At 34.0% G+C, this 15,891-nt stretch overlaps 1 protein-coding gene across 4 annotated transcripts in view; it reads left to right on the top strand.

Moving 5' to 3' along the window:
* Nucleotides 1-14,653, top strand: part of UBE2D3 (ubiquitin conjugating enzyme E2 D3) — a 33,884-nt gene extending 19,231 nt beyond the window's left edge. For 3 of the 4 annotated variants that reach the window (XM_063107811.1, XM_063107809.1, XM_063107810.1), the window contains exons 5-9: nt 7,383-7,460; nt 8,545-8,650; nt 11,032-11,125; nt 11,580-11,629; nt 13,158-14,653. In XM_063107811.1, coding sequence (XP_062963881.1) covers nt 7,383-7,460; nt 8,545-8,650; nt 11,032-11,125; nt 11,580-11,628 — 327 coding nt within the window. In that variant the 3' untranslated portion in view covers nt 11,629; nt 13,158-14,653. The remainder of the gene's footprint in view (nt 1-7,382; nt 7,461-8,544; nt 8,651-11,031; nt 11,126-11,579; nt 11,630-13,157) is intronic. The other variant, XM_063107812.1, reaches the window with a different exon arrangement.
* The last annotated feature ends 1,238 nt before the right edge of the window (nt 14,654-15,891 follow it).

The raw sequence follows: 15,891 nt of genomic DNA, 5'->3' as shown, positions 1-15,891 counted from the left end.
CTTTCATTTTTAGATGGGCTGTGTCTCCTACAGGTCCTGCCAGGTCCACTTCATAATAGTCTACCTAGATTGATACTTTTCTTTCTTTCTTTCTTGGCAATAGTTCAGGGATCCAAATCCTTGACCTTGGTATTATCAACACCAAGCTCTAACCAACTAAGCTAACCAGCCAGCTGCTTATCTACCTGGATTTTGTAAGCAGTTGCTTTTTTACGACCTCTAGAATTTTTCCCTTGTCAGTTAACAGTTTTCAAAGCAGTCAGTGAAATAAAGCCCATCTTTGATTCAGAGAGTACTTTAGGATAGTCTTATAAAATTGTCAGTACTAAGAAAGTACACAGGGGTTAGTAATCAAGACTTCTAATTGGATGATGTACAGAATAAACCAACTCTAAAACCAGTGTGATCTCCTTCCCCCACTCCCTGCTCAATTTTTGAGAATTCACTATTTTGAACAATGTTATTCCTTTCCAAAAGGTAAGGAATATACCTATAGTAAATCAAAGTGAAGTGTGAATGAGGAGTATATGCTAGTAACTTTCCAGAAATAGAAGAATGAAAGTTGCTTATCTTGACAAATTTTTTAGTAGTTTACTTAATTTGCTTTTCTCAGAAAACATTTATTTTTTCATTTATTTCATAGATATTTCAGATAATGGCTGTTCTTGCTAATTTTTTTTCAACAACCTTTTGTTTTGTTTTTGGGTATTTTTGGGTGGCAGGCTGGCACTTGGATCCAAACCTTTGACCTTGGTTGTTACAAGGCCATGCTCTAACCAACTGAGCTAACTGGCCAGCCCCTCAGCAACCTTTTAATGTATATTAATGAGTAGGAGTTTTTCTGCTTTTAAAAACAAATATTTGATTTTCAGTACTATTTAAATATTCCCCAATAAACAAAAGCAAAAAATAAATTTATACCGTAATTTCAGAGTTTGGCCTTGGTAGCATTATTCCCTGAAATGTATTTATTGTTTGGCTGCTGACCAGTACAGAGATCAAATCCTGAACCTTGGTGTTACAAGCACCGCACTCTAACCAACTGAGCTAACAGGCCATGAGATGTATTTATCTTCAGCTAAAAAGGTTAATTTTAACTATTATTGGTTAGATAATTTCAGGAAGGGGTCAAAGGTTATAAAAAATGTACCCAAAGTATAGATTTACTGTCTTCTGAGTAAGCACTTAAATTCAGATGCCGACTTTAAAGAGTTAACTATATGTTTACTACAGAGTGCTTCAGTGAAACAGTTCATGTTCTTTTGGCTTCTGAATGCATCTTTGTGACAAAATATCAATAGTATGTTAAAATAAAACCTTATTTTGTGAGTATGGTTATCCTGTGTGGCATGACCCAAAACAAAGGGCCAGTGGTAGCATAACAACTCATAAATTGCAGATTTGCTAGGAGAAGCAGATGGTAGCAAAATTATTTTTGCTTTGGAGTACTTAGTTAAGTGATGACAGTGTCACAGAGCTAAAGATTCCTGACTTTCTAAGGATTGTGTAGCGTCTAGTTTGAGTTTCAGTAAAGAGTAACTCAATGAGTTGTAGTTGAGAGATGCTATTATCATTGAAGTTATGCAGCAGAAATGCTTGGTTTTAATAGCCATATATGCTAGCTTATTTATGGAGATAAGATACTTTGGAAGCACTTTGAAATAATTGACAGAGCATTTTGCTAATTAAGTAGCTTTCTAAAAATTTGTGTTTTGGGTAATATACTAAGGGTAGTTCCTAATGAGAAGTGATGGCAGTGAGAGGAAATTAACCTCTTTACCTATGTAGGTGTTATTTTATGGGTTCATAAGGGTTATTATTTCAACCTAAAATAAGTGTATTATGTCATTTCCTACAAAGGCTAACGATACAAGAAATTTTTTTTCTCTGTTTATGTTACTGTTTAAGGAGCTTTGTGATATAGAGGAAGAGGGAAATATAAGTAAATGTTACAAATAAAGAGGTATAATAGAAGGGCCTCCAGGAGATTGTGCTAAAGGGAGGGCTGTATTATAAGAACGAATATCCCAAGTAGGGAAAAAAAATAGAAAAAAGAGGTGTGAACCTAAAGAGCGCCTTCTGGACAAGAAATAGAAGTTGAAAATAACTGCATTGGTGGGAACTCAGATCATAATGTACCCTGTGTACTTAGATTTTGAATTTTATCTTAAGAGCTATGGAGATTTCAAGCAGGGGAGTAACTTGTATCTTAAGACCACTTCAGCATTAGGATGGGGGGATAAATTGGAAGGGAACACCAGAGTGAAACCATTGCCATAATGATGGCAAAAGATAGTAAGAAAGTGGCAGTGAGCACGAAGGGAGAGGCTAATTCAAGAAATTTTAAAGATCTTTAAGATATGCTAACAACTCTGAGGAGATGAGAGAGGAAGAACCAACAATGAGATCCTAGTTTATGGCTTTCTATTATGGTTTGCTATTGATAAACAGGAAAAAATGGGATTGAGGAGACCAGGAGTTTGAGTTTTGGACAGATATCCAAAGTAGAAATTTTCAGTAGGCATTTGAATGTATTCCCAAGAATGAATACACTAGAGAGAGAAATTTGAGAGTTTGTAGAGTATACGTGGGGCAGGAGTTGGAAGCAGAAAATGGATCTGTAGGAATGCCAACATGTTTATGGTTGCCACACAGAAGTGCAGGCACTGAGAAGGAGCAGCTAGGACTGATGGGAACAAAACCAGGGTAGAATGTTTCTCAAGAAGAGATCCAACATAAATTTTGGATTTCTAAGATTCGAGTCAATTTGTTGATCAAAGTATTTCTTATTTGTGTATTTTGGTGTAGTTTCTGTTCGTTGCCAATTTATAAGTAAACAATAACATAGAGCATAAACTTTGTATGTGAGCTAGTTCCATTGCCTCTAAATTTTATAGTTTTTACCTCTTTGATATGGTAGAATTGCAGAGTTAAATCATAAGGTTGAAATATTACACCCCTTTTTTTTTTTTTTTTGGCTTTGTTTTGTTTTTTGAGCAAATGAATTGAAATTTGGCTTTCCTTAAATCTCATCAGTGGATTGCCTTTATTCAGAAGCAGTCACACATAGCACTTTACTGTTGAAACTTGGAATTGAAGCTTAAACAGAACTTCTGGAATTGGTTATAAAAACTTAACATTTGGGATTATTCTTAAATTGCTAATTGTACACAATGAAAACATATCTTCTATAGTATCTGGTTAATATAAAAGTATATGCTATTTGAAGCATCTATTCCCAGTTTGTGTAGCGGTGTTATTTAACAAAGATACGTTAATCTAATGAACTTCGGATCACATGTAAATCTCATGAACTCAAATCACATTCTGGTGCCCTGTTTTGATTTGTTTTTTCTATAGTTCTCAGATGCTTCTTTGCAGTCTCAGGTTTTTTTAACTAAAATTTTGTAGAAAATATGAAAAAAGATATTTAAGAGTTGGAAGAATTCAATTTAAATAGTAACTCTTCCATTACTTATATGTTTCTTTGAATGTGATCCTTCATCAATAAATTGACCTTTCTTCTTTGAACCCCATGTGTGCTTTATTTTTTATAATATCTGTAACATTTCATTGCATTTACTTTACATGTCTATACCAACAGAGTGTAAGTCCTGAGATAAAAAAGTTGGCCTCTTGAGTCCCTTACATACCTAGTATATGGTAGGGAGTTAGATTAATTGGACTAATGTTTAGTTATTTTACAGAGAGATGGGGTTGAAATGAGCTGTATTAAAATGTCAAGCCTGTGAAAGTTGGTGTGGTTTTTTTTGTTTGTTTTTGCCTGACATCCAGAATGGACTAAAACATGTTTTCAGATTGGGTCTTTTCATATCCAGAAGCAATTCGGCAATTTCGTATTTTTAGCTTAATCCTTGATTATGTCAGTTTCTTTTGTTTATTGCTTTTTGATTAGTGTCGTCTTAAGTGGTCTTCAGAAGGCTTGTGTTTGAATCTTCGTTCTGTAGTTTACTGTTTATATGTTAGACTGTGTTACTTTTAAGTCCCATTTTATTCATCCATAAAATAGGACCAGTGATCTATATTCTGGTTAAATTAAGATGAAAAGCTCTTAGCAAGTGGTTTTTCTCAAATGTTAGTTTATATACTAGGTATAAATAACATTAGTTTATATACTAACATTGTGTAATACTTATTTACTAAGAGTTCTTTATACTCAAATTATTTTTTTATTTTATTATTTTTTTCTTTTTAAATTTTATTTTGTCGATATACATTGTGGCTGATTATTGCTCCCCATCACCAAAACCTCCCTCCCTTCTCCCTCCCCGCCAACAATGTCCTTTGTTTGCTTGTCGTATCAACTTCAAGTAATTGTGGTTGTTATATCTTCTCCCCCCTTCCCCCCGGTTTTTTGTGTGTGTGTGTGTGTGTGAATTTATATATTAATTTTTAGCTCCCACCAATAAGTGAGAACATGTGGTATTTCTCTTTCTGTGCCTGACTGGTTTCACTTAATATAATTCTCTCGCGGTCTATCCATGTTGTTGCAAATGGCAGTATCTCATTCGTTTTTATAGCTGAGTAGTATTCCATTGTGTAGATGTACCACATTTTCCGTATCCACTCATCTGATGATGGACATTTGGGCTGGTTCCAACTCTTGGCTATTGTAAAGAGTGCTGTGATGAACATTGGGGAACAGGTATACCTTCGACTTGATGATTTCCATTCCTCTGGGTATATTCCCAACAGTGGGATAGCTGGGTCGTATGGTAGATCTATCTGCAATTGTTTGAGGAACCTCCATACCATTTTCCATAGAGGCTGCACCATTTTGCAGTCCCACCAACAATGTATGAGAGTTCCTTTTTCTCCGCAACCTCGCCAGCATTTATCGTTCAGAGTCTTTTGGATTTTAGCCATCCTAACTGGGGTTAGATGGTATCTCAGTGTGGTTTTGATTTGCATTTCCCGGATGCTGAGTGATGTTGAGCATTTTTTCATATGTCTGATGGCCATTTGGATATCTTCCTTAGAGAAATGCCTACTTAGCTCTTTTGCCCATTTTTTAATTGGGTTGCTTGTTTTCTTCTTGTAAAGTTGTTTGAGTTCCTTATATATTCTGGATATTAATCCTTTGTCAGATGTATATTTTGCAAATATTTTCTCCCACTCTGTTGGTTGTCTCTTAACTCTTTTAATTGTTTCTTTTGCTGTGCAGAAGCTTTTTAGTTTGATATAATCCCATTTGTTTATTTTTCCTTTGGTTGCCCGTGCTTTTGGGGTCATATTCATGAAGTCTGTGTCCAGTCCTATTTCCTAAAGTGTTTCTCCTATGTTTTCTTTAAGAAGTTTTATTGTTTCAGGGTGTGTATTTGAATCCTTAATCCATTTTGAGTTGATTTTAGTATATGGTGAGAGGTATGGATCTAGTTTCATTCTCCTGCATATGGATATGCAGTTATCCCAGCACCATTTGCTGAAGAGGCAGTCCCTTCCCCAGTGAATAGGCTTGGTGCCTTTGTCAAAGATCAGATGGCAGTAAGTGTGTGGGTTGATTTCTGGATTCTCTATTCTATTCCATTGGTCAGTGTGTCTGTTTTTATGCCAGTACCATACTGTTTTGGTTATTATAGCTTTGTAGTATAGCTTAAAGTCAGGTAGTGTTATGCCTCCAGCTTTATTTTTTTTGCTCAGCATTGCTTTGGCTATGCGTGGTCTTTTATTGTTCCATATAAATGTCTGGATAGTTTTTTCCATTTCTGAGAAAAATGTCTTTGGAATTTTGATGGGGATTGCATTGAATTTGTATATCACTTTGGGTAGTATGGACATTTTCACTATGTTGATTCTTCCAATCCAAGAGCATGGGATATCTTTCCATCTTCTTGTATCCTCTCTAATTTCTCTCAGCAGTGGTTTGTAGTTCTCATGATAGAGATTTTTCACCTCCTTGGTTAACTCAATTCCTAAGTATTTTATTTTTTTGGTGGCTATTGTAAATGGGCAGGCTTTCTTGATTTCTCGTTCTGCATGTTCACTATTGGAGAAAAGAAATGCTACTGATTTTTGTGTGTTGATTTTGTATCCTGCTACTGTGCTGAAATCATTTATCAATTCCAAGAGTTTTTTGTAGAGGTTTTAGGCTGTTCGATATATAGGATCTATACTCAAATTATAATGAGCAAACCAGTAAAGGAGAAAGTTCCATTGTAGCTTAAGCTTATTTTTTCTGTTGAAATGGAAAAACATTCTATATTGTTTTCCAATTCTAGTAATCTTTGTTTGTACTGACTTGCTATGGAGAATTCAGTATGCTTTTGAAGAAAACATTTCGTGGTTTTAAATGAGAATTTTGAGAAGTATGTTGGGAATTCAAATACCTATTTTGTTCAGTCTGTTCTGCTTTTGAAGGTAGTTGTGTGTTACCTAGCATAGCTAGTATTTTGGTTTGCCTGTGGGCAAAGTCGCCTGTTGTGTTGAGATGCAAAGTTATTTCACATAACTGGCTGCTGTTAGAAGTAATATTCTACATGTGTAAAATGTTATTGTCAAATTGTAGTCTTTTGGGTTTTTTTGTCTTGTTTTGTTTTGGCGTGGCTGGCTGATACAGGGATCAAACCCTGGAACCTTGATGTTATCAGCACCACATTCTAACCAACTGAGCTAACCAGCCAGCCCAAATTATAGTCTGATACGTAATATTATATGTAGGCTTTATTGCTAGGTATACTTTTTCATTTGTGAGAATAGGGATTTAGAACACTTGTTAGTGGGTAATTTTTTTTTCCAGAAATTTTTCTAATTGAAATGTATTGGTTATATGTGTTTATGGGGTACAAAATTATATTTTAATACATGCAATACAATGTATAATGATGAAATCAGGGTAGTTAGCAAATTCATCATTGCAAAAATTTATCATTTCCTTGTGATGAGAACATTTGAGCTCCTCTTTTCTAGCCATTTCAGAACATACAATAAATTATTATAGGTGCCTAGCACTACTGTACACCACTAGAACTTATTTTTCCTATCTAGCTATAATTTTGTGTTTATTAACCAACCTCTCACTATTCCCCTTCCCAGCCTCTGGTAACCACAGTTTTACTCTCTACTTCTAAAAGTTCAACACTTTTTGTTTTTTTTTAAAGCTCTCTAGGTAACTTTTCAAAAACTCTTTGACTTGTATGAAATTAGATCTAAGTAAATTAGGATTCATTAACGTATAGTACATTTTTATTGTGTTTTTTCCATTAATATGAACCAAATTTTCTTGAAATAATTTCGATTCTTTGTTGTCGTGTATATAGTAGGTAATTTTGGTTCGTTAGAAATGCTTAAAGTAGAAATGTTATGTAGATTATTTAGCAATAATATTTTAAATATCAGAGTTAAGCATATTTTTCTTTTCACAGAATGACAGCCCATATCAAGGCGGTGTATTCTTTTTGACAATTCATTTTCCTACAGACTACCCCTTCAAACCACCTAAGGCAAGTATTTTCTCCCAAAATCTGTTAGTATAGATTTACGCTTTATTTCAGAGGAATAGAGTATTCTCAGAAATTAGGGTTCTGCATAATTGAGGCTAAATTTGTATATATGATGAGTAAGAACAGTGAGACTGAATTGAGTTACTGATGTATAGATGCTGACCCTTACCCTGTTAAAAGAGCTAGACCTGGATTAGAACTTTATAAATGGAGACATGATTTGCTTTGTCTTTAATGTTGCAAGGCTCAAATATACCATGTGGGAGCTTTTTGTTTTCCCTTTATTCTTACACAAATTTGGATTGTTGACCCTGTTTGTCTTGTAATAGTAGGCATCAAATGTTCAACTTTAGTATACATTTGCACATATTGCTTGTACAACTTAGACTCTGCAGTTTAGATAGACTATAATCATTTTTGGTTTGCATACAAAACTGTAAATTTATCAAAATTTAAAGTAGCTTAGTGCACTGAGGTGTCTGGTTTATAGTTATTAAAAGCCTTGACTTTCAGAGCCATTAACATAAATTGAACCTATGAATACCTAGAGGATAATATACATGGGACATTGACACTTCATTATAACCGTCTTTATTATAGGTGCAGTGTGATGGGTTCCTTTAGTTGGAACACTTTTGATATTCAAGTTTGTTTTATGTGCATTGGAAGTGCAGACTCATACATACTGTGTAACTCAAACTTTAAATGAGCTGGTCTACAAATTTCGTTTATGTCCAAAAGTTCCTTGTTGATTATTAATGTGTTAAATACCCTTCAGATTGCTCTTTGGTGCTCATGATAGGGTAGTACCAAAGTTAACCTTCAGAACTTTCCACCATATCAGTAATGAAATTTTTGCCCCTAAAATTTCATTTTAATTAAAAAGGAGCTCTCGGGGATCATGATCAAAATGTAAAAACTAATTTCCATAGTTTTTGGTACTTCTATGTGTATAAATTAGGTTTCAGTGATTTGATTTTTGTGTGTGTGTGACTTAATATTTTAAGCTTTGCTATAAGTCTACTTAAGTTTAGGATGCTTGTTTTTATTTGTGTAAAACATCTAAAGGTTTTATTTATTTTAGGTTGCATTTACAACAAGAATCTATCATCCAAATATTAACAGTAATGGCAGCATTTGTCTCGATATTCTAAGATCACAGTGGTCTCCTGCTTTAACTATTTCTAAAGGTAAAATACTTTTTGTGAAACAGTATTGAGCTGCCCTGATTGTCTAATACTTAGGAGTTTCATTCTTGGATCTACTTACCTGAATCTTTATTTGTACTATTCTAACTTTTTGGTATGAGTGGAGAAGGAATGTTATTTTTGCTCTTTTGGCAGTATTAATAAGATTCTGTGTGAAGCTAAAATTCAAGTTGCATGTTGAGGGGACATTATTTGCCTAATGAGTTATCTTCATTATGTAATAGCAAATTTTATTTAGATAAGATTTTTGTATTTTTCAATCCCAAACCACGTATACATCTCATACTCAATTACTTGTTGCCTTTTTAAGAAGAATAGTGTTGTAATGTACCTAAATTTACTAGAGCTTTTACATCTTGACATTTCCACTCTTAAGAAAATTTTGATTTTGCTTTCCTGTGTTTATTTTTAGATGAATCTTTAGTCAAGTGTTATGTAGCCATGGTAGGTTATTTCTGCCTGATAACAATTTAAAATGATAGAATCTTAGAAAAGTCTCTAGACTGATTCGGGTCTGCTGCTTTTAATAGGAATCCATTATGTGATGAGTTATTTGTTATCTGCATGAATTCCCCAGATGGAGATGGAGTTTTTCTCTATCACTTTCTCCTTTTTGAATGACTCTGACTTTTGTGTCACTTTCACCCCACAAATAAAGTCATACACAAAACTACATAATGGGAAGAAAGTCTGAATTTTAGTAATTCTCAGTTTTGGGTATTGGTTTAACATTCCTTGGGTACATAGAATTGGGTTTTTAATGTTGCTAATTATGACAGTGTTTCAGATATTGCGGGTAGTGCATTTTAACTGTAAGCATTGCCTTCTGGCTCAGTACTTAAGTACAGCATTTCCCAAACTGTTTCTTGGAAAAATTAACAGTATTTTACCAAAAAGTGTTTTTTGAGATTGGTAAATGCAACGTGAAACAGCTTTTTAAAGGCAGGACATCAAATAAAAGCTGTCATATGCTCACACAATGCATTTGAATGTCATAGAGGGACTATATAGCATTTCTCAGACTTATTTAACTGCAGTCACTTTTGGGGGGCAGGGGGAGAAAGAAAAACAATTTGGGCAAATGCTGCCATAATTCTTTAAAGTGTTTTAAAATTTTAGACCTGTTTTTCACTCTCTTTGGATGCATTCTGATTTCTTTTCAAATTATGCTCTCATATCTGCATGCCAGATCCTAAATTTTTTAAAAATATTGCTGGGTATGTACTATAATACTGAATATTGTTTCTGTAAATGCAGGTTGAGTTGGGGGTGTTTTGTTTTGTTTTTAAAGTAGCTTGCTTTTTTGGAAGCCGTATTTTGCTAACTTATTAAACCAGGAGATACAACTAAAGCTCCCTACCTTTTTCTGTTACGTTACTGTGTGTATTCAGATCTCCTTTATTCTGTAATTTTATATTTGCCTTCTGTATTTGTGTTTGAAATTTTCTTTGCTGCTGTCAATAGATAAGTAGTCATGCATTGCTTAACAATGGGATATATGGTGAGAAATGGCTATTTCACTGTATGCATACATCATAGAGTACTTACACAAGCCCCCTACTACATAGCTAGGCTAAATGGTATAGCCTATTGCTCCAACTACCATAATATATGTGGTTCGTACTCATATTTAGCTTATGTGACAGTTAATGTTGTCTTTTTTTATGCTATTGCTTTCTGGTTTTTTTTTTTCATCCTTTGATTGTCACAACCACTTTAAGCATTTATATCTTAAAATTACTATCTTAAAATCTTGTATGGTGACTGGCATATAACTGGCACTTAAAATGAATGAGATCTATATTCCATGATGCTTGGAATCTTCTAAGTTAAACCAGTCAGGGTAATTCAGGGAGACAAAACATTTTGTGGAAACTCCCTTAAGGCAGGGCAAAGAACGTATTTTTTAAGCCATGCCTAACAGCTAAGAATAATGTGGGATGGGTGTTGCCTAAATATTTTTGCTAAAGTTTTTTCTTTCCTTTTACTACCAAGAAACTTTAATTCTAATGCCACTTATACCCATTTTTAAAAAAATAAACTTACTTGACTTTCTTACTCCTGACTTTGGCAGTGGTTTTATAGGTAGTTAGTGCTGAATTGGATGCCAACAAATCTCTAATTTTAACACTCCTTATTTACCAGGAGCTTGTCTGTGAAACAAAAGCTCTAAAATATGTCTCATTGAGATTAAGGTACAAACTAATAAAAATCTTTTTTTCCCCCTAAATCCTAAAGGAAGTCTCCCCAACTAATAAAAATCTTTTGAGGATTGAGTTTTGTAATACATGTCTTTAAATACTCTTGACACTTATTTATCCAAACTCCTGATGCTGGGTAACAGACGTTTGTTTTTGTTGCAGTTCTTTTATCCATTTGTTCATTGCTATGTGATCCAAACCCCGATGACCCCCTAGTGCCAGAGATTGCACGGATTTATAAAACAGACAGAGATAAGTAAGTATGTAATAGTTTAAGGAAATACTATAAAAAATGGTTTTACTTGATGAATTAAGCTTATGCTCTGCTGTGGTTGTGGCAATACCAAGACAACCCGATGCTTATTTCCGGTAAGTTTTGTGCAGAAAGCTAGTTATTGAAATGTCATCATTTTTTTGTTTTGTTTTTTTAAATTACTGGATTTTAGCTTATGTGACAGTAAATAGCCCTTGAAAAAGTTTTGTTTTAAAAAAAAAAGTTGTGTTTAACATGTTAGAAAAATTTGTCACTTTATTCTCAAGTTTTAGGAAAGCAAATTTTTTTTACCCCAAATATATTTTTCTGAAAAATATTAATACTGTTATAAAAATTCAGTGTACATTTCTCAAATATTTGAATTGTCTTTATGTTCAACTTAACCATTAAAACTTTTGTATGTCATAATTAATGCTAAGTATACTTGTTCAATTAGGTACAATAGGTTAGCAAGAGAGTGGACAGAGAAATACGCTATGTTGTAGGGTAAGAGGATCTGCACACTATGGTGCGCTTATTCATGGTACTGCCAGCACTTGTGCTGCATGCTTAAAGGCACTGTATTAACTAACAAAAGGTAACTGATGTGACAGTTTTCTGAAAACTGTACATTTAACTGCTTGCTCTGTTTAGCGTGAAAGTATACCCAGTAGTCATTATTGCTTGAAAGTATTCTTGCATGGCAAAGCAGTTATATAGCACTAGTAAGAAATAGAAATTTAAGTGGTATCTTTTTCAGACTACCATGGTGTTTAAATTTCAGCTTAAGACTTTGTACCAATACTGTATGGAATGTGGTGATTTAGTTCAAATTTTGCCAGGAGGTAGTAATGTAAGAGAAAAACACTTTTAAGCCTAAGTGTCTAAACTAAATGTTCATTATTGACGAGCATGCATATAGTGTCAGCTATACTTTGTGGCTCCCTGTATGCTAAATAAAGCCTTTGTTTTGATGTGCTGGCTTTTTGAGAGGGTATCCTTAAATGAGATAATCATGAATTGTAGAAAGAACCTCTATATTTTAAAGTTAAGAAAAGTAGTTGAACCATATTTAATTCTTGGTTTGAAATGAAGCTAGTTTATATTTTTTAAAGTTCAGACTGTGAATATAAATCTAAAAGTTCTCCCGTACCCTTTGATATATATTCATTTCTTAAGGTTATCGCTGTATTTTTGTTGGCGGTAAGTGTAAGTAGCCTATGGCATGAGGTGTAATCCAGGGAGAAGCTGATAGTATTTGTGATTATTGATATTCCTCAGTAATGATCACGCTCATGCGTGAATTACCTGTTGGTTGATCTTTTTAAACAAAGATGTCCTGGTTGTATTCCTGGAAATTCTCATTCAGCAGGTCTCAGTACTTATTAGCCCCAGTCATCACAATTTTTAAAATAACACATGGTTCTGATTAACACAACCAACCACTTATGCCCACCCCCTCTTGAAAATTACTACTCTATTACCCTTCTCAAAGTCTTATTCTTCTGTCCCTGCCCAAGTCTCAAAGGCATTTTCCCTTCTGGTAATATCCAGGCCAAGTAACTTTTCAAAGCCTAAGATGCAGATAAACCTTTCAGTAAATGTTTGGTTATGGTTTTGATGGAAATTTCTGTAGATGTACAGGATGTGTATATCATTGTCTAACAAATGTCCATAAGGAATTGTAAAAACTTTTATTGTAAAAATTTGTCAGAACGAACACTGATTTTAGAGTTTCTAATAGAACATTAGCTTGGTGGTTGAGAGAGAAGGCCTTTGATTTTTGTTAGCCTCCCAGTCACAGTGCCACTTGTTTATGTAAATAATACTGTTTTCAAAGAATAAGGCTCTCATTTCCCACATTCCTTTGAGCACCATTGCTGTTTCTCCCTTGGCTTTTATTCTAATCAAAGCCGTTAGAGATTACTTCGTGATGAGTATGGAGGTAAAATAGAAATCTTTTCCTTCCGTTTAAAGTATTAAGAATTCTTTTACTTTAATTTTGCTTTTTAAATAACATTATCTTTATTTACAGATACAACAGAATATCTCGGGAATGGACTCAGAAGTATGCCATGTGATGCTACCTTAAAGTCAGAATAACCTGCATTATAGCTGGAATAAACTTTAAATTACTGTTCCTTTTTGATTTTCTTATCCGGCTGCTCCCCTATCAGACCTCATCTTTTTTAATTTTATTTTTTGTTTACCTCCCTCCATTCATTCACATGCTCATCTGAGAAGACTTAAGTTCTTCCAGCTTTGGACAATAACTGCTTTTAGAAACTGTAAAGTAGTTACAAGAGAACAGTTGCCCAAGATTCAGAATTTTTTAAAAAATGGAGCATGTGTATTATGTGGCCAATGTCTTCACTCTAACTTGGTTATGAGACTAAAACCATTCCTCACTGCTCTAACATGCTGAAGAAATCATCTGAGGGGGGGAGGGAGATGGATGCTCACTTATCACATCAAAGGAAGCAGCATTATTCTAGCAGCATCCATTCTTGTTTAATCCTTCCACTGTTAGAGATTTGAGGTTACCTGATATACTTTATGCTCATAACTGATGTGGCTGGAGAATTGGTATTGAATTTATAGCATCAGCAGAACAGAAAATGTGATGTATTTTATGCATGTCAATAAAGGAATGACCTGTTCTTGTTCTACAGAGAATGGAAATTGGAAGTCAAACACCCTTTGTATTCCAAAATAGGGTCTCAAACATTTTGTAATTTTCATTTAAATTCTTAGGAGGCTTGGAGCTATTAGTTAATCTATCTTCCAATACACTGTTTAATATAGCACTGAATAAATGATGCAAGTTGTCAATGGATGAGTGATCAACTAATAGCTCTGCTAGTAATTGATTTATTTTTCTTCAATAAAGTTGCATAAACCAATGAGTTAGCTGCCTGGATTAATCAGTATGGGAAACAATCTTTTGTAAATGCAAAGCTGTTTTTGTATATACTGTTGGGATTTGCTTCATTGTTTGACATCAAATAATGATGTGAAAAGTTCAGAGTGAATATTTTGCCATGTTCAGTTGAAGTGCACAGTCTGTTACAGGTTGACACATTGCTTGACCTGACTTATGCAGAATTAATAAGCTATTTGTATAGTGTAGCTTTAATATGCTGCACATGATACTTGCAGCCCTGGAGTTTATAGATGGACTTGGGACCCAGCAGTTTTGAAATGTGTATACGGAGTTTAATGGAGTTTAAAAAATTTATTTTCCAGGTGCAGCCCCCCTCTCCGTCTAACTAAAATTTCTCTTCACCTTGTACACTTGACAGCTGAAAAAAACATAACATGGGAGTAATAATGGGTCAAAATTTACACAATAAAGTACTGTTTTGGTGTGGGAGTTGTCATGAGGCTGTGTTGAAGTGACTTAACTGTGGGATATTGAGTATCCATTGAAATGGATTTGTTCAGCCATTTACATTAATGAGCATTTAAATGCAACAGATATCATTTCAGGTGACTTAACATGAATGAATAAAAGTCAATGCTATTGGATTATTTTGTTTGACAAGTGCTATCTGTGCCACTAATTTAACTTCTGTAGTAACAGGGGCATTACCATTCCTCACCTTTCCTAATTCTGAACCTGTAGTTTTTTTTTCCCTAGTTTGAGTTGTCCGTTTTATTTCTTAAAGTCCTGTATTCCATTTCTAGCACATCTGTGACTTCTCCAGTTTCACAATTTTGCACCGCTTACATTTATGTGCAGTCTTACTCCTTGTCTGCACAGATAATGGAAAGCTAGAAATAAATGTTAAAACTTAATTTTTATAAACATTTTAATATGTAGTTTGGACATGATTTATTGACTTAAGGTTCTTCTCTAAACTGGAAGTGGAAAGCATGCCTTCCAAAGATGTTCTGGCTTTGTTAATTTTTTAATAAGTGTTTTCTTGGGAAGTATCAATCCAGTACAGTTTTTCCGAGTGAATTTTTTCATTTTATCTTTCGCTTAAAATATAACAACTTCAAGGTAGATGTGATACTGTTAAAACTTTTTTGTATTCAAATTATAAATGAAAAGTTAAAAACATACTGTCCCACAAGGTAAGAAATACTGCCCTTTGACTCTATTTTCAAAATAATAAGTCTCCTATACTCTCAAGATAATAGCTTTAGTAGACATATTTCTTCAAAGCCAAACATGAATAAAACACACTTTCAATAAAACACAGTAGATCCTTATTTGGCTTTCAAATTGACATTTTTAGCCTTAGACAACCTTTAGATATTCAGAGAGAACATACTTAAACCATTGGTTGTCATAATGATTAGTAATGTGTCCAGTTCTCTTTATCTATGACTTGATGCTTTAGACGTTTCATATGTCGCTTTTAAGGGAATAAGCCATAGAGGCTTCTCCAGGTTTAACAGTAATATCAAATACCTGGAAAACCAACATTTTTGAATGTATTGACACTGGACTTGAGGTCATCTACAATGAAATGAAACTTTCAAAATAATCAAAAATCTGAATTTGCCCTCTTCCCCCACCCTGCTCAGTAATTTGAAATTACTAGTGCCACGCGTAGTACTGAAGTGAATATATGCAGATTAAGAACTGGTTTTTTGGCTCTTCCTTTGTATTTTCTATATCTTTTATTGCATAAATTTTAAATTAAGGTTCTCTTTTTACCTGTAAGAAGTGGAGTCCAGTTGGCCTGTTAATGGTAAATTTAAGTGACTTTTTTTTCTTGGGCAAGTTTGCAATGTGAAAATCAGATTTTTTTTCTTTA

Source organism: Cynocephalus volans, chromosome 9 (assembly GCF_027409185.1).
Source record: "Cynocephalus volans isolate mCynVol1 chromosome 9, mCynVol1.pri, whole genome shotgun sequence".
NCBI classification, from domain to species: Eukaryota; Metazoa; Chordata; class Mammalia; order Dermoptera; family Cynocephalidae; genus Cynocephalus; species Cynocephalus volans.
This window is presented reverse-complemented; position numbering and strand designations above follow the sequence as displayed.